This window comes from Podarcis liolepis, assembly GCF_965112155.1.
Source record: "Podarcis liolepis genome assembly, chromosome: 17".
In the NCBI taxonomy this organism is placed as follows: Eukaryota; Metazoa; Chordata; class Lepidosauria; order Squamata; family Lacertidae; genus Podarcis; species Podarcis liolepis.
In genome coordinates this window covers 12,894,318-12,920,140 of record NC_139571.1, presented here as the reverse complement: position 1 = coordinate 12,920,140, position 25,823 = coordinate 12,894,318, and the positions used below count along the sequence as shown (strand labels likewise).

General features: G+C 45.0%; 1 protein-coding gene across 5 annotated transcripts in view; it reads right to left on the bottom strand.

The window, feature by feature from the left end:
* Nucleotides 1-25,823, bottom strand: part of GLIS3 (GLIS family zinc finger 3) — a 193,619-nt gene that overhangs the window by 8,804 nt on the left and 158,992 nt on the right. For all 5 annotated transcript variants that reach the window (XM_083483316.1, XM_083483315.1, XM_083483319.1 and 2 more), the window contains 2 exons: nucleotides 23,453-23,621; nucleotides 14,508-14,692 (listed from right to left, as the gene is read on the bottom strand). In XM_083483316.1, coding sequence (XP_083339442.1) covers nucleotides 14,508-14,692; nucleotides 23,453-23,621 — 354 coding nt within the window. The remainder of the gene's footprint in view (nucleotides 1-14,507; nucleotides 14,693-23,452; nucleotides 23,622-25,823) is intronic.

The window sequence follows — 25,823 nt, the reverse complement described above, 5'->3', positions numbered from 1 at the left end:
GTAATAGTAATCTGTTGTGTACCATATCCTGAGTCCTGAGCAAAAAGAAAGATTTTGGTGACAACAAAAAGTCTCTAGAAAGGAGAGAGTAGGGATTATAAATATTCTTTAAAATTGTTCTTTATATATGAAGCAATGTCCTCAATTTAGTCCTCAATAGAATTGGGTAAAGCTTGAAAAAAATAATGCATATAATGTTTTACTATTAAACTGTATTGGAAGGTGGGGAAATTAGTGCTTCGAAAATAATAGGCAAAGGGTGATAATTATACATTTATAATTTTACATTCTTGTGTCTTGGGAGAGAGGGACATATTTTGTTCCATGACTCATACTTTTTAACACTGGGCAATCTTGTGTAAATCAGCATTCCTCCCAGAGCATTTGGGATTCAGAATAGGGCATTGTGAGAAGTACTAAACCGAGAAGGAGTGTGGAACAATGTCAAAGAACATTTTCAGCCCGACTTTGCCTAAGTCTTGCCAGCTGGCTTCACGTACCAGAGATGGAAATAGCTGTTTCTGGTAACTGCTGTGACTCAGCTGTAAAGTCTCACAGTGCGGCCACGGCTGGTTGGGACTGCAGTTATTTTTAAGAATGCTTTTCAAGTATGCACAAAGCGCCATTGAGAGTAATGAGCTAAAAACTATTTTGGAAAGTTGTTGTTTTCTATTATTTTACTATGGCCACTTTTCTTCTTAAATGTCAGCATAGAGCAGAAGAGGGGAGATCTGTTTCAAATAGCCAGTACGGTTGGCAAACCAGTTCATTTCGAGAAAGAAGGTAGCTTATTTTCCTAAAGGAAAAAGAGTTAAGAAAGGTGAAAGCATTAGGACTGAAGAGAGTTGTAGTGCCTTGTCCCTGTGTTGACGTCTTCATGGGTACACAGATGGATGTTTCCATATGCAAGTTTGTGTGGTGCCTCAATCTACCAATGAGTGCTTCAGTTTTAAGCCTTTGAAACTGATTTCCCTTCACACTTGTGGGTAGCCTTGATGGGATCTATTTGTGCTGTGTGTTGCGGTCCCCTCCTTCAATTAGTACCTCTCTGTCCACCACCAGTTCAGGAAACCTGAGGTTAGTTGTAGGCATGCATACAGCATGCACCTTTCCTTGCCTTTATTTGTTTTTGAAACACAGGTTTTGCGTGAAAGAGCAGTAGAAAACAAAAAACAAAGGAAGGAAGGAAGGAAGGAAGGAAGGAAGGAAGGAAGGAAGGAAGGAAGGAAGCAAGCTACTCCAAGTCAGCCAAGCCTTTGGAACTGCTTGCCTGAAAAGCTGCTACAGTGTTACCTCGGGTTACATACGCTTCAGGTTACATACGCTTCAGGTTACAGACTCCGCTAACCCAGAAATAGTGCTTCAGGTTAAGAACTTTGCTTCAGGATGAGAACAGAAATCGTGCTCCAGCGCCACCACGGCAGCAGGAAGCCCCATTAGCTAAAGTGGTGCTTCAGGTTAAGAACAGTTTCAGCTTAGGTATGGACCTCCGGAACGAATTAAGTACTTAACCTGAGGTACCACTGTACTTCCCTTTTCCTTTCACACCTCCTGTACCTGCAAGGGCAAGTTTTATTTTCTCTTAAAACACAGTTGTCTTGTGCAAGAGCAGTTCTGCTGTTTTAAAAATGCATGTGCCAAAACAGCAAGAACTGATGGAAAGGGGCAGGCTGCATCCTGTCCTTTGGGCTGGTATGTAACACACACGTAAAGAAGTCTTTCAGCACAAAACAGTTCAGTACATCTACAGTCCGCTAATGCAATGCTTGAGTTCTTCCTCAGTGCACTGAGGGGAGTCTGATTTGGAGGCACAAGATGAAGGCACAAAACCCTTGTCTGTTGTCAAGATTACAAAATGTGACATTCTTTAAGAAAAATTTGCTCTTTTGTGCACATGAGTGGAGGTTTGTGGAAGGAAGGTGGGGAGATACACAAGTGTCCAGGAAAATAAGGATTGAACAATTGTTGAACCAGCACAATGTTCCTGCTGTGGAGTTGTGCTCCAAGTAAGATCACTACATCAGCACAGGATTATGGTGTGATGCCACCAGAAATCAGGTGTTAGCACTGTGAATGAAGCTTTTGTATGACATATAGCTGGTCTGCAAAGGTCACTGTAAAACAGCAGCTATACTATATTATATCCTAGAAGCATTATTGTAATCCAAATAGTTACATGCAGTACATGCAACTCATGTTTGCTTGCTACATATATTCTGCAACAGAATGGCAACAGGCAGACATAAAGGTAAGGTAAAGGGACCCCTGACCATTAGGTCCGGTCGTAACCAACTCTGGGGTTGTGGCGCTCATCTCGCTTTATTGGCCGAGGGAGCTGGCGTACAGCTTCCGGTTCATGTGGCCAGCATGACTGAGCCGCTTCTGGCGAACCAGAGCAGTGCACAGAAACGCCGTTTACCTTCCTGCCAGAGCGGTACCTATTTATCTACTTGCACTTTGACGTGCTTTCGAACTGCTAGGTTGGCAGGAGAAGAGACCAAGCAATGGGAGCTCACCCCGTCGCGGGGATTTGAACCGCCAACCTTCTGATCAGCAAGTTCTAGGCTCTGTGGTTTAACCCACAGCGCCACCTGTTCACCCATTTGTGAACACAGACTGTTGTTAGAGCAACAGAAGCCAATCTGTGTATACTTGAAGCCCATGAACAAGGGAAGGATGCCCAAAAGCTAGTTGGACAAAGAACCGTGACTATGGAAGCCAACCAGTCCAGTATTACAGCAGAAATGCACTTCAGATGAGGCTCTGGAACTGGGGACCAGCTTAGCTCAGTTATCTTCTACGCCTTCGGTAGGTTGTAAATATGGCAAAACCAAAGGAATAACAAAAAAGCTTCAATAAAAGCAGAACAATTCATCTATATAAGAACACAGCCTGTGCTGTCTTCATATCACCCCAAAGCACTTATGAGCTTGAGATGCTGATAAACGCGGCACCCAAAGTACTAGCTTTCAAGATGAAGTAAAATCAAAAGTGAATGGCAACAGGGAATGTAGCTAAGTATGGCAACAGAAAGATGCAAGGAAGCTTGGCTGTGAAGCAAGGCCCATTATTGTGTTGTCTTGTAACAACCCCCAGACAGCATGTAATCTCTGCATTTTTTTTGGAGTCAATAACCCTTCAGTCCTTGGGTCCTCTGCAAGATAAAAAAGGTAAAGGGACCCCTGACCATTAGGTCCAGTCGTGACCGACTCTGGGGTTGCGGTGCTCATCTCGCTTTATTGGCCGAGGGAGCCGGCGTACAGCTTCCGGGTCATGTAGCCAGCATGACTAAGCCGCTTCTGGCGAACCAGAGCAGCGTACGGAAACACCGTTTACGTTCCTGCCAGAGTGGTACCTATTTATCTACTTGCACTTTGCCGTGCTTTTGAACTGCTAGGTTGGCAGGAGCAGGGACTGAGCAATGGGAGCTCACCCTGTTGCGGGGATTCGAACCGCGACCTTCTGATCGGCAAGTCCTAGGCTCTGTTGTTTAACCCACAGCGCCACCCGCGTCCCTTCCTCAAGATAAAAAAAACCTCTGCAAGATATCCAGTGATTTTTTAAAAAAACCACACACCCTAGGACACGTTTAAAGGCACTTCTCAGACCATGCTAACATTCCAAAGAGTCTCCACATTCACTCCCTACAAGACTATGAACTGGCTCCCAGATGGCTTGATGTATCTAATCCAAGACAACCAATATTATCTTTTATTGTATTTCTTCTATTTAACATGCCAACCTCATTACTGGTAAGCCAGATGTTCTTGATCTCCCCCAACTTTAAGTAATCACCACCCATCCCTGTTTGGATTTATTTGATACCATTAATTACTCTTCCACTTTCGAAGGCAAATCCCAGCTGCAAACAGAAGAATTGTAAAACACAGGGTGTCAGAAGTACTCTAGGGCACAGAGACTCAATAGAAGCATTTATTCTAGCTTATGTGTTAAAAAAAAAAGTGCTTATTTTCTTTTCAAGCGAGTTTTCAGGTGCCACAGCCAAAGATCAATGGTTTCTAGATAGAAAGCAATAATAAGTATTTTGTTCCACGCACATGCTCCTATCTATCTACACACGCACATGGGGGAGAAAGAGAGAGATGAGTCGGTGTAAGTTGACTGGTGAATATGCACAGACAGAGATGATGTGCACATTCATATAAATCAAGGGATGGAGAACATTTATTTGACTGAGGGCCACAGTCACTCAGGCATATGTTAGGGCTGCATGTGGATAATGGGAGGAGCCAGAGCCAAACATGAGCGGAGCCATTATTCCTCCTGCAGATCTCCCCCCGCTCCAGTGGGACTTAGGTAGAGGGACAAATCACTCCAGTCAGAGGTCTGAACTGCTCATTAGAGCTGATCAGAGAGCTGTTTGACTGCTTCATCCTTCCCCTGCTTTCACCACTTCCCCTTCCTCCAGTCCTCACCTCCTGCCCACATTCTCTCCTTCCAGGCATTGTGTCATCGGTTCATTGACTGAGACACAGTCTTGGCCTCCTGTCAAAGCTATCTCGTGGGGAGATCAGGAACTGCCCACCAGCAAGATCCAATTCTCCTCCCCTGTGATAGACTCATATACAGTGGTACCTTGGTTTAAGAACAGCCCTGTTTACGAACTCTGCAAAACCAGTAGTAGTGTCCTGGTTTGCAAACTTTACCTTGGTCTAAGAACGGAAGCCGAATGGTGGAAGGACATTGGCAGTGGGAGGCCTCATTAGGGAAAGCGCACCTCAGTTTAAGAATGGTTTTGGTTTAAGAACGGATGTCCGGAATGGATTAAGTACATAAACTGAGGTACCACTGTAGTCTGCTCAACTTCTGGTTCTTCTGATTGGTCTGGAAGATCAGAGGTCTTTGTTGGTTTTTTGGGGTGGTTGTGGTGAAGATTTCCCTTTCCTTTCAATCCACAAACCTTTGCACTGCTGTATACCTAGGAAGTCCGCCATGTATGTGGGAACCACTACCTTGTTTTTTTGGGGGGCCCTGCTTTGATTCCAAACTAAGTTCAGAAGCATGGAGGAAACATCTCCTGTTGTTGTTGTTTAGTCGTTGAGTCGTGTCCGACTCTTCGTGACCCCATGGACTAGAGCATGCCAGTTACTCCTGTCTTCCACTGCCTCCCGCAGTTTGGTCAAATTCATGCTGGTAGCTTCGAGAACACTGTCCAACTATCTCGTCCTCTGTCGTCCCCTTCTCCTTGTGCCCTCCATCTTTCCCAACATCAGGGTCTTTTCCAGGGAGTCTTCTCTTCTCATCAGGTGGCCAAAGTATTGGAGCCTCAGCTTCAGGATCTGTCCTTCCAGTGAGCACTCAGGGCTGATTTGCTTAAGAATGGATAGGTTTGATCTTCTTGCAGTCCATGGGACCCTCAAGAGTCTCCTCCAGCACCATAATTCAAAAGCATCAATTCTTCGGCGATCAGCCTTCTTTATGGTCCAGCTCTCACTTCCATACATCACTACTGGGAAAGCCATAGCTTTAACTATACGGACCTTTGTTGGCAGGGTGATGTCTCTGCTTTTTAAGATGCTGTCTAGGTTTATCCACTCTTGACTCTGAGTATATTTCATGCCATAATGTGTTTAAGATGCTGTCTAGGTTTGTCATTGCTTTGAAACATCTCCTAGCCCTATTTAAATATCAAGATTTGAGCTAGCTGTTGTGTGTCAGGGTGTTGCTAGTCTCCTACAAGACTCAGGACATAGGCCCATGACTTTTTCAAATTTGAGGCTCTGAGTAAATCATGATGGTGGATGGCTGTGGTCTCACCACCACTGTACTTTCAGCATGCCCAGCAGTACTGTAAGCATACGTGTGTGTGTCATTTATTTAAATATATGATGTGTATATTTAAATAAATGACACAGTGAGGGGGACCGGTGCTTTCAAGGAGCAACTGCTCTCTGCCCCATTGCTAAGTCCATTAAGACCTGAGCAGATATCAGGTGAAAGGTGAGGGAGTCTATTTTTGCAAGCCATCTTTGTGCTGTGTCAACCTCTTTGACAACTCTGTGTCAAAAAGTGGCACATGAGTATTATAAATAGTAGATAAACAGAAGCAAAGACATCAGGGTTTCATTGATTAAGCATAGCTCTGGTTGTCAGCCAGACACAATGGAAATTGATGCACCCATTGATCTGGGTGCATGATCTGGGTATATTAAAATTTATTTTAGAGATATTGACTTTTTGTTTACTTAAATCTTGGGTGGAACGAGTCTATATACATTGCTCTGCAAGTATGTGATTCTCTGTAGAATTTATGTATAGGGCAAAGCTGCTTTCAATCACAAGTGTTTGAATAAGAAGCAGAAGAATGATTGATTTTGAACATCATCTCTTTTTCCTGACATACTCACACTTCTAAAAGGAATTTTGTGGGCAAATACTGCACATGAAGAAGGAGAGAATCCTAATGCAAATAATCATGCCACACCAGGTGAATAGGGCCAAAGGTGAGAGATGGAGCTTATGGTAGCTGGGAAATATTGGGCCTTTGCTACTGCTGAGCAGAAGGCAAGCAGAACAAATGAGCTTCCCCAACCTTTACAAATATTACTCTCTTCTCCTGCCTTTTGGAATTGTGGAAATTACCTCATTACTAGAGCTGCAGCGTCACCTGAACTGCTCCATTGTAGATGCAGAAGGGGCATTTGCACTGCAGTGACTGAGAAGAGGGTGCCTTCATTCTCATTACTGACCACATTGTATTGCTGGTTCTTGGTGTAAAAGAGTTAGGGTGGCACTTGCATTGCAACCAATACATATGGATGCCCTTATCCTGCAAGATGATGAACTGTGCACATCCTTCTCTTTGTTCATCTGGGAATTGTCCATCCCAGACTTGTGTATTATTTTGTTTTCTTATGATATAAAAGTCTTTGACACCTGAACTGGGTGTGGTTTCAGGAGAGCCACCTTGCCGGGATATAAACTCTGCCTGGCTGACCTCCCAGAGTCCACCAGATCCCATGAACAGTATAATTTCTGGGAGAGGTGATGCTGGGCCAGTGTGGTGTAGTGGTTAAGAGAGGTGGACTCATAATCTGGGGAACTGGGTTCGCGTCTCTGCTCCTCCACATGCAGCTGCTGGGTGACCTTGGGCCAGTCACACTTCTCTGAAGTCTCTCAGCCCCACTCACCTCACAGAGTGTTTGTTGGGGAGGAAGGGAAAGGAGAATGTTAGCCGCTTTGAGACTCCTTCGGGTAGTGATAAAGCGGGATATCAAATCCAAACTCAACTCTTCTCTTCTTCTTCTTCTTCTTCTGCTGGGATAAACTTTGTCTGACTGACTCCTGGAGCCACGGATTATGGGTGTCCATGCCTGAACCCCCTCCCCCAGTGAGCCTTGCCCTGTAGAGCCTTATCATGGCTGAGGGAATTTGCTCTTTCTGACTGACTCCTTTTTTAATCTACCCTTGAGCCAAGGATCTTTAATAATAATAATAATAATAAAATTTTATTTATATCCCACCCTCCCCAGCCAAAGCCGGTCTCAGAGTGGCTAACAACAGTAAAATGATACAACATTCTAAAATCATTTCATTATAAAATCAGTTCAAATCAGATTAATGGCAACCATTGGGCTAGAGTTCTGTGAGGATTGCCAAAGGAGGGGGTCAGGCTGTGCCCTGGCCAAAGGCCTGGTGGAACAGCACTGTCTTGCAGGTCCTGTGGAAAGATGTCAAGTCCCGCAGGGCCCTAGTCTCTTGTGACAGAGCGTTCCACCAGATTGGAGCCACAGCCGAAAAAAGCCCTGGCTCTGGTTGAGGCCAGCCTAACCTCTCTGTGGCCCGGGACCTCCAAGATGTTTTTGTTTGAATACCGTAAGGTCCTCTGTGGGACATACCAGGAGAGGCGGTCCCGTAGGTACGAGGGTCCTAGGCCGTATAGGGCTTTAAAAGTTAAAACCAGCACTTTAAACCTGATCCTGTACTCCACTGGGAGCCAGTGCTGCTGGTATACCACTGGGTGAATGTGATTCCACAGCGAGGACCCCGTAAGGAGTCTCGCTGCGGCATTCTGCACCCGCTGGAGTTTCTGGGTCAGTCTCAAGGGCAGCCCCACGTAGAGCGAGTTACAATAATCCAGTCTGGAGGTGACTGTCGCATGGATCACAGTGGCTAGGTCAGGGCTAGAGAGGTAAGGAGCCAACTGCTTAGCTTGGTGGAGATGAAAAAATGCCACCTTTGTTATAGCTGCAATCTGCACCTCCATGGAAAGGGAGGTGTCAAAGATTACACCCAAACTCTTAACGGACGGTGCTGGCACTAATTGCGCCCCCGCAAGAGATGGGAGTTGCCCCCCCCCAATTCCATCTCGTCCCGACCCAGCCAAAGGTCTTCAAAGGATTTAACTTCAACCGGCTCCCATGTAACCATCCAGCCACAGCTTCCAAACATCTGATCAGTGTGTCTGGGGCCGAGTCAGTATGGCCATCCATTTACTGCTCTGTGTTTTTGGATAGAACATGAGGACAGAAAATTATACCATCATTCCCATCTCTAGCTTTTCAGCTTCCACCTCTCCAGTGCCCGCCTTCCCCCTGACACACAGAAGCATTGTTTTCCCCCAACTCTCGCTCTCTGCTGTATTCCTTCCTTCTCTGGGATGGCCTCAAGGCCCTTCCTGGGTACCTAGAATACAGTCCTAAAGCCATACTATGTGTGCTTGCATCCTTTGCTAATTTCTGGGCCAGTGCTACCAGATCGATAGAAGCCTATTTTTCAGAAGAAAAGTGTCAGGTTCATGGAGGGGAACATTCCCTCTTTCATTTGAGCTGAATTTGCCCCAGGCATTTGTACTACGGAAGGGCTCTAAAGAGAAAATTTTATTTTCAGTCATAGACGGAAGCACATGTCCTGAGCAAAAACCTAGAGCTTGTCTTTCTTCAAGTGTCTCATCCTTTGCAGTAGAACAGTTTTTGCACCCTGCAAAGACATTGCATCTGGCAGTGATGATCATGGCTGCCACAGTAATGCCCCACGCTAGACTCTGATGTTGTGCCAGCAGAGAAGCCCTGGACCCAAACTCTACACACTTTTGAAAAGAAAAGAAAATCAGAGGAATTGCTTGTAGGGTTGGCCATTCTTTCCTTTCTGTGTAAGCAGCTGTCAAGCATTGAATAAGTACATTATAAAGTGGAGCCCACTGTAACGGGTAAGAAAGGTTATATTAGCCTGTATTTGACTGTAGCATCGCTTCTTTTAAGTTCTAACATCCAGTGATTCCATTAAGCTTTTAAAATCCTCAGGGTTTTTTTTTTATTTCCAGCTTAGGAAACCATTTACAATTTGTTCAAAAGTCTTCTTGGCTGCTAAACCCTTTTTCTTATTGGTACAGCCAATTTAAACTAAGCTGACAAGTTTAAGACTACATATTGAGACAGAAAAATGTCAGTATTGTTTGGTAGCAGATTGAGCTGAGAGTTCAATGGCAATAGCTGCAGCCCTTTAAATCATGGGAAGGCAGTAGAAGAATTGCAAGAGACAAAGGCTAACAAAGCTTTCCCCACTACCTGATATATATACCAAACAGACCAGGCTGATGAAGTAGCTCCATGGGATTCTTCTACTGAGTTGCAGTAACATGACCCAGGACAGCAGATTTTTATTCTTTGCAGGTTACTGAGACGCTTAACTAAAAACTCGGTCTCATTGTTTCCTCTTCACTGAAGTGCCAAAAAGAGAGGCTGAGCGGAGGGGAGTGATTTATACAGCAAAAATGTCAGGGCAGGGCAAAGGTTTGCAGCCTGATGTTTGCAACTCTTGCTATAAGAGAAACACATGGATGATGGCAACTCATGTAAAAAAACCAAATTAAAATAAAGGAACTTACTCCATAATGGAACAGACCAAGGAATGGGAAGAGAATAGTAACCAAAGGTGGGATTCACCTAAGGAGCCCTGACAATGGACACCCTGTGCAAGGCCTCCCACGTGTGCAATTCCTGCATTGCAGGGGGTGGACTAGATGGCCCTTGGGGTCCCTCCCAAATCTATGATTCTATGATTTACAGGCAGTATAAAATGAAGATTTAAAGCAGGTTCAGAGCCATCTTATCAGTTGTATTCTTTCAAAGTCAAGTAATTAATTTAAGCTTTTTGATTTGTTTTCTAGCCTGTTAACCAATTCTTTTTTGGCCCCCAGCAGCCTGGCCACTCTCTGTGCTATTTCCAGTCTTTGTTTCGTCGTTTAGTCGTGTCCGACTCTTCGTGACCCCAAGGACCAGAGCACGCCAGGCACTCCTGTCTTCCACTGCCTCCCGCAGTTTGGTCAAACTCATGCTGGGAGCTTCAGAAAAGAGGACAAAGATGGAAACAGATTTGCACATGCTAATTTATATGTATAGATGCACATTTAGAAATAGTTGTTGTTTAGTCGTGTCCGACTCTTTGTGACCCCATGGACCAGAGCATGCCAGGCACTCCTGTCTTCCACTGCCTGGTCAAACTCATGTTCGTAGCTTCGAGAACACTGTCCAACCATCTCGTCCTCTGTCATCCCCTTCTCCTTGTGCCCTCCATCTTTCCCAACATCAGGGTCTTTTCCAGGGAGTCTTCTCTTCTCACGAGGTGGCCAAAGTATTAGAGCCTCAGCTTCAGGATCTGTCCTTCCAGTGAGCACTCGGGGCTGATTTCCTTCAGAATGGATAGGTTTGTTCTTCTTGCAGTCCATGGGACTCTCAAGAGTCTCCTCCAGCACCATAATTCAAAAGCATCAATTCTTCAGCAATCAGCCTTCTTTATGGTCCAGCTCTCACTTCCATACATCACCATACATACATCACTGTCTAGGTTTGTCATTGCTTTTCTCCCAAGAAGCAGGCATCTTTTTATTTTTTGACTGCTGTCGCCATCTGCAGTGATCATGGAGCTCAAGAAAGTAAAATCTCTCACTGCCTCCATTTCTTCCCCTTCTATTTGCCAGGAGGTGATGGGCCCAGTGGCCATGATCTTTGTTTTTTTGATGTTGAGCTTCAGACCATATTTTGCACTCTCTTCTTTCACCCTCATTAAAAGGTTCTTTAATTCCTCCTCACTTTCTGCCATCAAGGTTGTGTCATCTGCATATCAGAGGTTGTTGATATTTCCAGTCTTAGTAATAGTTAAAAGAAGGAGGTTTGCCCTAATTGAAGGGCTATTTTGCAGTGTATGGGCCCAGTGACTGTTCCTCACTCAAGATGATCCTCAACCCCTCAAAATCTTTGTCTCTGGTGTGATGAATGTCTTCTGAGCTTGTGAGGCTTTATCACTGAACTCCTTATCTCAAAAGGGAGTTTTGGTAACCAAGATTTATACCTTAGTTTTCCTAATCACCACATATTTATCTCTGCCGACAGGAGAGTCAGCAGTCAATAACTAATGTGTCATATTTCCTCCATTATAGTGCAGATTTAAGAATTGATTTCAGAAATTATTGGGGGAAATTAATTAAAACCTTGTGTGCTTAAGTGAACTGTCTCTTCCCTGCCCACCCCCATATTTATGTCACACCCCCAGTGTGGATGGAAGATAACAAGATTTGCACACAGAAAGAGCACTTTGTCACCTGTGTGGAAACCCAGTGGCAGTTCTGAATGGAGCTGAAAGTGGAGAAGCCACGATTGGGCAGTGCTGGGACTTGCCAGCCTGGAAGGACCACTGCATCTACATTGTGCTGAATTAATATCTCCCAGCCTCCATTTTATTACAGCTTTATGGTAAAAGTGCCATGTCTCCTCGGTCCTGCAGGAGCACTCAGCTTAAAAAGCGGAAGGCGTGCCTGTGAGCTGATGCAGGCTGAGACAAGGTATGCTGTGTAGCTAAAAATCTATCTCAAACTTCTGCACCAAGATAGCACAATTTTGTATTATACAGTAGTACCTCGGGTTAAGTACTTAATTTGTTCCGGAGGTCCGTTCTTAACCTGAAACTGTTCTTAACCTGAAGTACCACTTTAGCTAATGGGGCCTCCTGCTGCCGCTGCGCCGCCGCTGCACGATGTCTGTTCTCACCCTGAAGCAAAGTTCTTAACCCAAGGTAATATTTCTGGGTTAGCGAAGTCTGTAACCTGAAGCATATGTAACCCGAGGTAAAGGTACCCCTGACCATTAGGTCCAGTTGCGGATGACTCTGGGGTTGCGGCGCTCATCTCGTTCTATAGGCTGAGGAAGCTGGCGTTTGTCTACAGACAGCTTCCAGGTCATGTAGCCAGCATGACTAAGCCGCTTCTGGTGAACCAGAGCAGCGCACGGAAACGCCATTTACCTTCCCGCTGGAGCGGTACCTATTTATCTACTTGCACTTTGACGTGCTTTCGAACTGCTAGGTTGGCAGGAGCAGGGACCGGGCAACGGGAGCTCACCCCGTCGCAGGGATTCAAACCGCCAACCTTCTGATCGGCAAGCCCTAGGCTCTGTGGTTTAACCCACAGCACCACCCGTGTCCCTAACCCGAGGTACCACTGTATATAAATTATGCCAGTGAAGCTTGTTTATCTGAGATACTTTCTTTTGTCTCTGTTAGTCAGGGCAGGATGAGACAATTGGCTTAGGCAGCAGGATTGGGGAAGATGTGAGTTGGTTCCCCCCTGCGCACTTGCAGTGGCAGACCTTGGCCCCTCAACTGTCAGCAGCATCTTGTACAACACCACAATCCAACACCTCCAGCCTTTCACCTTCTGTTGGGCGCCACAGTGGCGGCCCTTTCTGCAGCATCCTGTGTGACTGAACTCATCGTGCTCCTCTAGCTCCGTTTGGTCCCTGGCTTGGCTACTGAACCAGCCCTGCAGCTCTTGCTGCTGCCTGCGAGAGGCTCCTGTGGGGCTCTCCTCCTCCAAGGGCCAAGGGAGGGATCTTCCTCAGAGAGAGGCATTTGGGGTAACTAGATATCCTCCTAAAAAGTTGCCTTCTGTTTCAAGTTACAAGGTACTCTCCCAGCCACCTTGCCCAGAATATAGTGGTAGCTTGGTTGTCAAACTAAATCTGTTCCGGGAGTCTGTTTGACTCCTGGAACAGCTCAAAAACCAAGGCACGGCTTCTGATTGATTGTAGGAGCTTCCTGCACTCAATTGGAAGCCACGTCAGATGTTCGGCTTCCAAAAAACGGTCACAAACCGGAACACTCACTTCTGGGTTTGCGGAGTTTGGGAGCCAAAACGTCTGAGTACCAAGGTGTTTGACAACCAAGGCACTACTGTACCTCGCTCTGAGGCAGGGAGCAGGGGGAGAGGACCAGCTAGCAAGGTCATTGCTAATGCAATGACAAAAGGAGAAAGAAGAGCGGGGGAGGGAGCTGAGGATGGCCTGAGAAGCAGAGGGGTGAGACAGGATTATCTTTTTGCCCCAGCTCTAAGTCAGGGTGGGTGTAATGTACTGAGTTGAATAGGATCCAAACTGCAGCAGTCTGATTGGTCCTAGAACAATGCAGCAGTATGATTGGTCTGCAGGAGCCACCCAATCCAGCTCCAGATGGAAGTGAATCCACAACCTGATTGGCCTACAGGAGAATTTCGGAATTAGCCAATCACGTGCAGCCCATTGTGTATATAATGTATATAAAGCAGATACTGCGGGAAAACTTTCATTCCCTCCTCACCACTATGAGCTGAATAAAGAGCATGAAATCCACTCTCGACTCTGAGTACATTTCAGTGGGGAGCAAAGTATCCAATGCAGTGGGATGTTGCCTTGCCCTCTGATCTCCAAAATCCTCACCGAATCCCTTTCTGGCTTAAGATGTTTTGTCAAACATTGACCAGATCCTTTTTCCAATGCCACGAGGACCAGGAACATGCTTTTTAAAAATGAAAGGGGAAGATGATGGAGTTTTCGGAGCTAGCCGACCTAACTGGAAGAGTCCGCGACCAGAAGGAGGAGGAGTATCAGGAAGAATGGACAAAATTTAATGATTATTTAGTTAAATATGTAATATTAAATTAATTGGAAATAGCTTGCAGATATTTAATTGGCTTAGGATTTTATATAAGTTAAGTGATGAATGAATATGTTTAATTTTAAAATTAAACGATATAAGGATGTTAATGTTTCGGTTAAATTTCATAAGAACTTTGATTTGGAAAACCGTTAAAAGGAAGTGCATGGAAATTCAACCAAGGGGAAGCGAGTAAGCCATTTAACAATGTTAATAAGTGTAATTTTAATAAGGTTATGATCCATGTTTGTTTGTTTGTTTGTTTGTTTTGTTTATAATTTTGTGAAAATCAATAAAAAAAATATTTTAAAAAATGAAAGGGGAGACTCTGAGGATGTTTTATGCTTTGCCCATACCAATTTTGTTCCTTTCTGGAGAACAGCTTTGCTAAATATTTAAAGACAAAGTGCATGAACTTGGAGTTCATATTCAAAGGGACACGACAGCTCCTTGAAAAGCCCAGCCTACACTTCTCAGCTTCATGGATGAGGATATGGAGGCAAGTACCTTAAGCACTTTGGAACATGGCAGTTTGTCTTCTGAGCATGAATACAGAGGAATATGGAAGCAGTTTGCTGCCTTACCTTGGATTTGGATGCCGTTTGGCTGAAACGACAGGTTTGCGGACGGCTCATATGCCTTCAGATGGGTTCCTCCAAGTTGGTGGACGCTGGAAGGCTGTGGTGTCCTTTTCTGTATCAAAGGAGGAGGAGCAGAAATTCTCCTGGGGCTTATATGATGCGGAGAAAAAGAAGCAGAAGCTGAAAATCTGAAGAATTAAGGGGGGGGGAGACAGGAATATAGATGGTCAAAAGGGAATGTTAGATTAATTTAGTTCTAGATACATTTTGTACCGTGCCATAGACTGCAAAATGACTATTTGTATGCACAGTGAAACAAAACCTATAATGTAGACCGTCGAATGTGCCACCCGCTAGGAAGTTATATGGCATCAGCTGCTGCAGTGATAAGGTGCAAGCGTTTCTCAGTAAAGTCAGACCCCCACCTTCTCCTCCAAGGCTCATCTGATGCCCTCAGGATGAGGAAATCTCTGCCATGGCATCTTCACAGCACAGCTTTCACTGCAGGATTATGCAAACACTTTGGAACTGCAGACTCCATTCATAAACTGCCCAATGCAGAAGTTCGAAGTATTACGGTGTAGTTTTACCGGTCGTTCAGACCAAAATACTCAGATTCATTTTTACAATTTTTGCATTTACAGGGAAATATTATTGATTAGCTTCTAGGGAGCTGGAACAATGCACAGATGGATGCCTTTCTTGTGTAAAGAATGATTTGATGTTATCCTCTGGTGTGTGTGCAGGGGAGGGGCTGATACAAAATTCACCTGTGAAATCTAATCAATGAAAAATGGCTTTAACTGTCAGCCAACAGCAGAGAAGAAGGGAGACAAATCCTTTAGAACCCCTTACATGAAAGCACAGTTTTAAAGATTTCAGATTGGATTTAACATCTAAGAAAAGCTTGCAAATGATAATACAATGTTTTGTATAGCCAGACAGGTCTCCCTTTTAGTAGACTTTAGTGGTCTTTATAATGATTTATGAATCGTTTCATGAATTCCTGGCTTACTCAAGTTGGTGACTATAGCACCTACTTATACAGCCTGCCATCTCACAAAAGAAAAACTTGGCCGTGTTTCAATCCAGATTTGTCCCCAAATAAATCACAGCGTGTTACTGGGGGAACGGCAAATTAAATTTTGTGTATGCAACAATCAATACCAGCTTGTAACCACCAGGAAACCACCACCAGAAATTGTGGCCATGCCATGCAGTCTAAGCAGACAATCACCAGCTGGGTTATGAGAGAGACAGAGAGAGAATTCTGTCTTCAAAGGCTGGGGGAGATCAGCTCAGACAAAGCGATGGCCCTCTTCTCCCCTGTCCAGAGCCTCACTCTGCAGTTAACAATGCAACAAGCTGTGGGCGGTTGCAATAAGGAACCTCATTAAAGCCCCCCTCCCCAATAATGTCTAAGGTTCCTATCCCTAAACCCACTTAGCTGGGCGTAAGTCCCATTGAATTCAACCTACTTCTGAATAAGTAGGCTTAGGATTGTGCAGTAAGGCAGAATCATTGAGCATGTCCAACATTTCACATATGAAATGAGGGACACCCTTGTACACTAGGGATCTATATTGCATATAGGACACTCCTCTGTTTGATGGAGTCCCATCTGAAGGGCTGTTTGCTCCAAGTCCAGAATGAGGAGAGAAAAATATAATTAGGGAAAGCAGGAGCCTTCAAGTTGCCCACGGAGAACAGACTGAGCAGGTGTGCTGTCCTCCCCACTATGTGAGATGTACTATATTTCTATTTAAACAGAAGTAACTATTTCTACAAAGGTCCGTATAGTTCAAGCTATGGTTTTCCCAGTAGTGATGTATGGAAGTGAGAGCTGGACCATAAAGAAGGCAGATTGCCAAAGAATGGATGCTTTTGAATTCTGGTGCTGGAGGAGACTCTTGAGGGTCTCAGATTGTGAAGCTGAGGCTCCAATACTTTGGCCACCTCATGAGAAGAGAAGACTCCCTGGAAAAGACCCTGATGTTGGGAAAGATGGAGGGCACAAGGAGAAGGGGATGACAGAGGATGAGATGGTTGGACAGTGGTCTCGAAGCTACCAACATGAGTTTGACCAGGCAGTGGAAGACAGGAGTGCCTGGCATGCTCTGGTCCATGGGGTCACAAAGAGTCGGACACGACTAAACAACAACAACTATTTCTAAATGTGCATCTATACATATAAATTAGCATGTGCAAATCTGTTTCCATCTTTGTCCTCTTTTCTGGTGATGCCTAAGAAGCCAGCCTGTTTCTGTACCACCCATCTTCTCACTGCAGCACTTTCACCCTCCCCCTTCCCTCCGCCATGATTGTCCAACTGGGAATGTGAGCTTTGAGTCTCATGTTAAGTTTTGAAGTAGTGTGAGACATCACAAAGCAAATCATTCTCATGTCAGCATCTGCTTGGATAACTTTTGAAGTATGTGAAATAGTCTGGAGGTGAATTTTGAAGGAAAAAACCTCAAGCTTTATTTGGAATAAGTAGCTGCTTCTGTGACAATGAGGTAGTCAAGGGGCTTTTAATCTCAACAGCAGAAGTGTGTGGTTCATTGGAGCTCCCAGAAGCTTGTGTGTGTGTTTCAGATTTGCATCTAACCCACCACCCAGATTGGGGAAGCCATGGCCCTTGAGATGATGTTGAACTCCAACTCCCATCAGCCCAAGCCAATAAGGCCAATAGTTGGGGAGAATTGGAATTGGAGTCCAAAAACATCAAAGGTTTCCCAGCCCTGATTTTCACACAATGAAAGCAGGCTTCTTCAGCCAGATGGGCTCCTTGTCTCTGAGTGGCAAGGACATGTCAGATTATCTCCCTATTGCAATGATGGCACACTCTGACGCATAAATGTTACTACCAGAGATCCAGAACAATGCGCAGAATAGTTGGTTTTCTTTAACTGCCGATCCACTTGAGCTTTATATCATTCTTCCCAGCACTTTACTTGCCTGAAGAAAACCATTTCAAAAGAGTGCTCTGCTGAAGTCCTATAGAAGCAACTCTTTATTTTACAAGCACAAGAAAATGTGACCGTCCCTCATTGTACTTGTAGGCAAGAAGAGGCTGGTTTATAGGCCCCTGGGAAGAGTTTCCTTCTGTGCCTCAAAGGAAGATTTGCTTACTTATTGCTATGATGGAAAGCCTGCCGAGACTCCTGTCTCTGTCTCAGCTTCTGCTCTTCAGATTGCGCTTCTCTTCCTGGAAGCCTTAACTGCCTGCTCAGACATTTCTGGAGAGTGTACTGGAGCTACAAGAACTACACGTGGTGTTTCGAAGGTTGATCACCACCCACTCGGTTTTCTTTCCTTGTGCTACTGGAGAAGGATTTCGTCTTCTCTGAGCATCCTAGTTGGGCAACCATAGTGATGTTCTCTCCCTTTAGATTCTTACCTTCACAGAAGGTAATGCCTTTGAGAGCCAGTTAGGAGATCAGCCCTTCTAAAATTTCCGTGTTCTCTCTCTCTCTCTCTCTCTCTCTCTCTCTCTCTCTCTCTCTCGGAAAAACAGAGACAGGGGTGGTGGTGAGTTGTTCTTAACCCTTTCCTCTACCCTTTCCGGATAAAAGATGTCCTCTTCTGGCTGCTACCCTGTGATAATAAAATTAAAACCAGTGTGGTGTAGTGGTTAAGAGCGGTAGTCATGTAATCTGGGTAAGCGGGTTCGCGTCTCCGCTCCTCCACATGCAGCTGCTGGGTGACCTTGGGCCAGTCACACTTCTTTGAAGTCTCTCAGCCCCACTCACCTCACAGAGTGTTTGTTGTGGGGGAGGAAGGGAAAGGAGATTGTTAGCCGCTTTGAAGGGGAGTGAAAGGCGGGATATCAAATCCAAACTCTTCTTCTTCTTCACCCTGTCAGGGCAGCCAACATCCAGGGACGGGCATCTTTTCACCAGGAAAACTGCTTGGTGTTGGCGTGGTAGCATCCCCAGGTATCCTGTACGTCGCCTTGAGGTGCCATTAATAGATAAATAACAACAACAATCCCTTTAACCCAGGGCTGACTCGCCTTTTTAGACCTGAGGGCTAATTATACTGCCAGCTGCCATCAGTGAAACTGCAGAACAGAACTGTGTCAAATAAATCAAGTACAAATTACAAATGAATAGAACCACTTCCTCTTCAGTCCTTCCAGCCTGATCAAACTGGCTCTCTCCCATGGCTACTTTTCATTACAAACAGTAACGTCTCTGACACTAACAGGAGCGACGTTTAGGAGATCTAGTCATGGAATCTCCTGAGTAACATGTAGTTTGGTCCTCAAGCTCAGTTCAGAGTCAAAGGCAAGGAAAGCAAATTTGATACTAACTTGCTTACAGATGAGCTATATGCGGAAAAATTAGTATCAGTGCAGTTTCACTTTTGTAAACACAAAATCTCCGAGGGAAAGAAGCAAGAGCAAAGAGCCTCGTTTTCTTGACAGATGAACCTATGTTAGAACAAGCAGTAATACATACCATAAAATGAATCCTGGAACATAAAACTGCTGGTATTTCTCGCTCTCTTTAGAGAATTGTGACATTAAAAAACGGGTTTAGGAAAACATTTCGTTATGATAGCTTGGTTTCACCCAGGCCCAAGCTTTGATTTATTGATCCCCCTTTCCTCAGTGTCTGCCATTTTAGCTGAGAGACAATTCCTCAATAAATAGAAAAAAGAGACACAATCCCTTCACTGCCTCCCAGACATGAGAGGAAATTGCTATGCTGACCCTAAAACCACATTGCAATAAGATGTTGAGTGTAGATTTTCCTATAACAAGTCATTTAATTTTCCTGTGATTTGTACTCTGAAAGGCTTCTGCCATCCAACTATCCTTCTCTACACAACCTGAGAATGGGCACTAATTAGTGCTCCTCTTCTAGGATTGATGTCATCAAAATAAAAAGGAGCTATAAATAATACTCCATACTTATGTTTAGACATATTCCTCCTGATGTACCTTCACCCGGATAATTTTCTCCTGTTTCCTCAGAGTCTTTTTCTTATATATATGTCTGATTTTGCATCAGCTCCATATTTCAGTAATCCCTCATCTACTTCTCAGTTCATTGTCTACTATTTCCCCCCTTCATTTTCCTTTGTAAACATTAAATAATTGAAACCATTGCTATGGATGGATGTAGGAGTGCAGCTGAATGTCTTGCCAGGATTTCAGCTCAGCTTATTTTCTCTCATCCATCCCACCACTACGTTTCTGATGGAGATGTTACAGAAAAATGGAAAGGACTGTCATCAGCATACTGATGATACCTTGGTCCCCAAACTCCTATTGACTGATCCCAGCTACTTCATATAGATATCAAATAGTATTGGGAATAATAATTGCATAACTCCCAGGGGCCAAAAAGCACTCTTCCAATGCCCTCTTTGATCTTGGTTGCAGAGGTAGGACTGGAATCATGGCAACACAGTCCTCTCGGATACCACGGTCAAAACTATCTCTAAAGTTGCAGAGAGATCAAGAAGCAAGGTCACTCTTGCCTTGTCCATCTCTCTGTCATCAGAGTGATCAAGGGCAACTCAGTCCCATGGCCAGGCCTGAACCTAGATTGGAATAGATCTACATACTTTGTAAGATCCAAGAATGCTGACAGCTACCCTGCACAACCCTCTCCACCACCTCCACCCCGCCCCCCGCAAAGGGCTTATTGGTCAATAGTTGTTCCAGACCAACCCTTCCAGGGCTGATTTCTTTATGAGTTGTCGTCAGATAACTGGAGGGAACTGCATTGGCATCCCCTGCACTAAACCAGAGTAAAGTGTTACAGCTTTAAAAAAAATGTCTCCCTTTAACTGGATTTTAGTTGAACCTGCTATCCAGACTTTGCTTTGAGACTAGCCTATTTTAGCTGCTGTGCAAACAACTTCTGCAGGTATCCTAATGCAAACATAGGCCTATGAACCTTTTTTAAGAAAGAGAGCAGCAGCAGAACTGCAACACCACCAACAAAGCAAAGCCACTACCCTCCGTTGTGTGTGGGTCCACTGAACTGGGACTTGCGCGTTGAGATCCCCCAGGCCACCCCAATAACTCACACTTCACACCTCAATTTTTGTTTAAGGTTTTTGGCATGAATTTGGCCACAACTTTATTTAAATACACACACGTGAGTGGTTGCTTAGGCATTGGTTACAACTATCTGTCCTTGCCCCAGGGACAGCACTGACTTCCGGATTCCAGCGGAAGCCAGTGAGGGAAACAATTTTTGGGGAGAAAATGAAGCTGGGCCTCAGTCCCTCACTTCTCACCCTCATGCTCCTGGTGGCTTGCACGGCCCAAGTCCAATGCCAGGGACAAGGATGAAAAGAATGGCAAGCCCCTGGATTCCTTTAACGGAATTCCCTTTCCGCACCACCGTTGGAGGGGTAGGCACTTACCCCTCCACCAACCAATTTTAACCAATGCCTAACCGCCAACCTTACAAGTTGTGACGATTTGCTACGCAGTAGGCAAAAACCAAATGGCAACAGCCAATCAGCCAAATGGACAAAATTCCTACCAGGCCCCTGCCCCAAGGCAGACGACCCCATGACAGGCATAGCAAGGTCAGAGGACAACGAACCCCCCCCCTTTCAGGGAGGGTGGGCGGGTGATCCGGTGCACGCAGCCCAAGAGAAGACCCCAGGCTGCGAGCCCTGTATTTAAGACCTCAGACCCCTCCCACACTTTAGCAACATAACATTCTCCCCAGCAACACTCCTTGCCCAATCACAGCATGTGGCCAATTTGCCCAACAACAGTGGGGTGGCCTTTTTGGTCCCCACCGCAACACGTGATCTCTGTTATGAAGAACACGCTTTGCAGGATTATTCCACGAAAGGTAAAATTGGGTAGGGACACATGCTGCCCTGATTATCTGGATAAGCTTTCCAAGATAGGATGGAGCAGGACATAAGGTATTGCACACCACATCAGGAAATGTTGCTTGAGGTACATCGCAGACAGTGGTACTTCGGTTTACGAACTTAATCCATTCCGGAAGTCCGTTCTTAAACCAAAACTGTTCTTAAACTGAGGTGCGCTTTCCCTAATGAGGCCTCCCACCGCTGGTGCCCTTCTACCATTTGGCTTCCGTTCTTAGACCAAGATAAAGTTCGCAAACCGGGACACTACTTCCGGTTTTGCAGAGTTCGTAAACTGAATAGTTCATAAGCAGGGCTGTTCTTAAACCGAGGTACCACTCTACTTAAATTTAAGTATTTAAATTTAAGGTGAGATTCTCGGGATACTAAAAAGTAGTTGATTTGCCCACAATAAACTTCTAGTTATGATCGTCTCTCTCAAACTAAGTATAAAAATATTTGGGAGATAACTAACACCATTTAATAAAATGAGAACTATATTAGGAAGGTTCTTTTTGTTATGCAAATTTGGCACCAGAGAATAATTTCTAATATTTCAATTTCGCTGGAATATAAACTTACACTAAACTCTTAAATATAAATAGATTAATAATAATTCTGCTGGTCTGAAAAAAACAAAACCATTCAGTATGGCAAAATATGTTCCAGTTGTCTATGGTTATAAAGGAATAGCTGTAGATTTAAGAGGCATATATGAAACATTCTAGTTTAGAAAAAGCAGTTAATTTTTCATTGTGTGATACAGGAAATTTCTCATTTAATCTACCTGGAGGAAAGAAATGGTCGCAACTTATTTCTTTCCAAAATTGTTGCCTTTAATTATAGTCTTGCAGATGAAAACTGAATCTAGGAAAATGCAGTTCTACCTTGCTGTGATGTCTAAAATTCCAGACATAAGTAAAGATGTGAGATCACAATCTAATCAGCAACAAATAGCTGCTCACAGCCTACAGTAATCACTTACAGCTGCCTTTTGAATGCATAGCTATGTAACATTTATTAGCAGATTGCATACGTATATGATAAAACCAGCTGTGTATTACAAGTGTGGCTTAATGATGACAAAGCAAACCTTTTACAATGCCATTCTATGCATGACACACTGTTCAGCCACAAGGCAGATTTAAACCCATCGAAATCCATTCAAGTGTGCTAAACTCAGAACTAGTGCGGGGGGAAAGGACCAGGATTTATTCCATGCTGTTTAGGGCCTCAGGGGACACGGGTGGCGCTGTGGTCTAAACCACAGAGCCTAGGGCTTGCCGATCAGAAGGTTGACAGTTCGAATCCCCGCGACAGGGTGAGCTCCCGTTGCTCAGTCCCTGCTCCTGCCAACCTAGCAGTTCAAAAGCACTTCAAAGTGCAAGTAGATAAATAGGTACTGCTCCGGCAGGAAGGTAAACAGCGTTTCCGTGCGCTGCTCTGGTTTGCCAGAAGCGGCTTAGTCATGCTGGCCACATGACTCGGAAGCTGTACGCCGGCTCCCTCGGCCAATGAAGCGAGATGAGCGCCGCAACCCCAGAGTCGGTCACGACTGGGCCTAATGGTCAGGGGTCCCTTTACCTTTACCTGTTTAGGGCCTCAATATATTGTGATTGAAGGTTTGGGGGGTGATGAGCCAGCAGGCTTTGGAATAGGAATGTCTTCTATTTTAAAATCTGTCTGAAATCATCATTGTTTTTGGCATCAGCTAAAAACCTGCCTTTTTAGACAGGTGTTGGTGATGTGGGTCTATGATGTATTTCTTCTGCAGTAAGGAAAAGTAGTTAAACCATATATACATATATAGAGAGAGAGTGTGTGTGTGTTTTATTGTTTTTGATGGGATTGTTGTATTGCTTGATATTATATCTGATATGCTCTATTCTTGGATCATGTAAAAAATGAAATGAATAAATAAATCACAGCACTCCCAGCTCTGTCCTCCATCAGAGGGTGGCAGTCCAGGTGGGTTCATGAGGAAAGGTGGGAGGCTTCATTGTTTTGGAAATCCTGAGCCAGTATCCCAAAGACGACTCCCTTTGGTCTAATTAAGTGAGACAGGACAGAAAAAATACCCCCATTTGTGGCCTTACCTCTCTGTTTCTGAGTCCCCTGTTGTGAGAGGGGGCACCTGGCTTGGTGGGTTGTGGGGGCTGCCATGCACATTGCGCCCTGAAGAAGCGTGGCTCACCGAGTGTGATGGGGGCAGGGAGCCCGTAGCAGCTCCATTTTGACTGGCGTGGGTGTTGGAGAACAGGGCTGCTGCAAGAAGGGCAAAAACATTCACTATTAGGACAGGCACACATCTTCAGATTCCTCAAGTGAGCATCTTAATTCAGTCTTCGGCTGCAATTAGGAGGCTTTGCTTTCACTACACCAGGAGTTTTAAACATGAGTAAGATGATGGGACGCGGGTGGCGCTGTGGGTTAAACCACAGAGCCTACAACTTGCCGATCAGAAGGTTGGAGGTTCGAATCCCCGCGACGGGGTGAGCTCCCCTTGCTCAGTCCCTGCTCCTGCCAACCTAGCAGTTCGAAAGCACGTCAAAGTGCAAGTAGATAAATAGGTACCGCTCCGGCGGGAAGGTAAAAGGCGTTTCTGTGTGCTGCTCTGGTTCGCCAGAAGCGGCTTAATCATGCTGGCCAGCTGTACGCCGGCTCCCTCAGTCAATAAAGCGAGATGAGCGCTGCAACCCCAGAGTCGGTCACAACTGGGCCTAATGGTCAGGGGTCCCTTTACCTTTACCTTTAAGATGATGTTTACCCCTTTGTACAGCTAGGCAAACCTCAGCCACACAGTCTTATATCTACACTGCCTCCCCCCACCCTGGGAGGAGCCAGTGTGGCTTGGGGGTTAGAGCGTCAGGCTATGACCTGGGAGACCAGGGTTCAAATCCCCCCTCGGCCATGAAGCTTGCTGGCTGACCTTGGGCCACCCAATTACTCTCAGCCCAACAACAGGGTTGTTGTGGGGCTAAAATGGGGAGGTAAAAGGTAAAAAGGTAAAGGACCTCTGGACGGTTAAGTCCAGTCAAACTTGACTATGGGGTGTGGCTGCTCATCTCTACTTTCAGGCCAAGGGAGCCAGTGTTTGTCTACAGACAGCTTTCAGGGTTGTGTGGCCAGCAGGACTAAACCACTTCTGGAGCAACAGAACACCGTGACGCAAACCAGAGCACACAGAAATGCCATTTACCTTCCCGCCGCAACGGGTGTGCTTTCGAACTGTTAGGTTGGCAGGAGCTGGGACAGAGCAATGGTAGTTCACCCCGTCACAGGGATTCGAACCGCCAACCTTCTGATCGGCAAGCCCAAGAGGCTCGGTGGTTTAGACCCCAGCACCACCCGCATCCCACTAAAACTCGGGAGGAAATCTATGTAAGCCACCTTGAGCTCCTTGAAGAAAAACTGGGATACAGTGGTACCTCGGATTAAGTACTTATTTCGTTCTGGAGGTCCGTACTTAACCTGAAACTGTTCTTAACCTGATGCACCGCTTTAGCTAATGGGGCCTCCTGCTGCTGCCGCGCCACCAGAGCACAATTTCTGTTCTCAACCTGAAGCAAAGTTCTTAACCTGAAGCACTATTTCTGGGTTAGCGGAGTCTGTAACCTGAAGCGTATGTAACCTGAAGTGTATGTAACCCGAGGCACCACTGTGCAAATGTAAATAATCACAACAACAGCAATGAGAAGAGCAGCAGCAGCAACAACAATAATAATATTTTCTCTATCTTGGCAAGTAAGCAGTATTATCACAATTAAAGGACACATCTAGCCAGGGAAAAGCAATGGCCCAGGGAGAATCCAGAGGATCAGAGAGAGAGACTGGGAGGACACCACCAAGCCTCTGGGTTGAAGGTACCCCCTCCCCGCTATAAAGTCCTTTTGGAGGAGCAGACTGAAGTCTTGTGGATTAAAGTGAGAGAGGAATTTAAAACCACCTTTGTCAGAAGCGGACTGGACTTATACAGGGGTCCAGGGATTCTCAAGTACTTATTTTCAGTAATCCTTAAAGATAGCTTTTATAAAATCTTACACAGGTGATATAATACACTAAAAAGGATTAAAAGTAGATATATCAGCATTTGAGATAATTGCTGCTGCTGTCATCTGTGGGACACAGGCTAGATTGTGTTCGGATAATTACTGGAAATTGATATTAGAAAGTATTTGTGGGATAATAAGCTGTACATAGTCTTTATCACTAACACTCTGCTTATTGGCATTGTTAAAAGAGCAAGGCATGTTTATCTGGTGCAAAATCTAATTAACAACTGCTACATTTTTTTTTTTTAAAAAAGGAAGAGTGTTGAGCATGTTGCTTTATGGAACACCTTCCCACATGTGCTGTATCATGAAGATTTGGAGTATCACATGGCAGGACAGAGTTTCAAACAAAGATGTGCTCAAGCCCACATTCTCAGCATGTTTGCACTCCTCTCTCAGTGACGGCTACACTGGC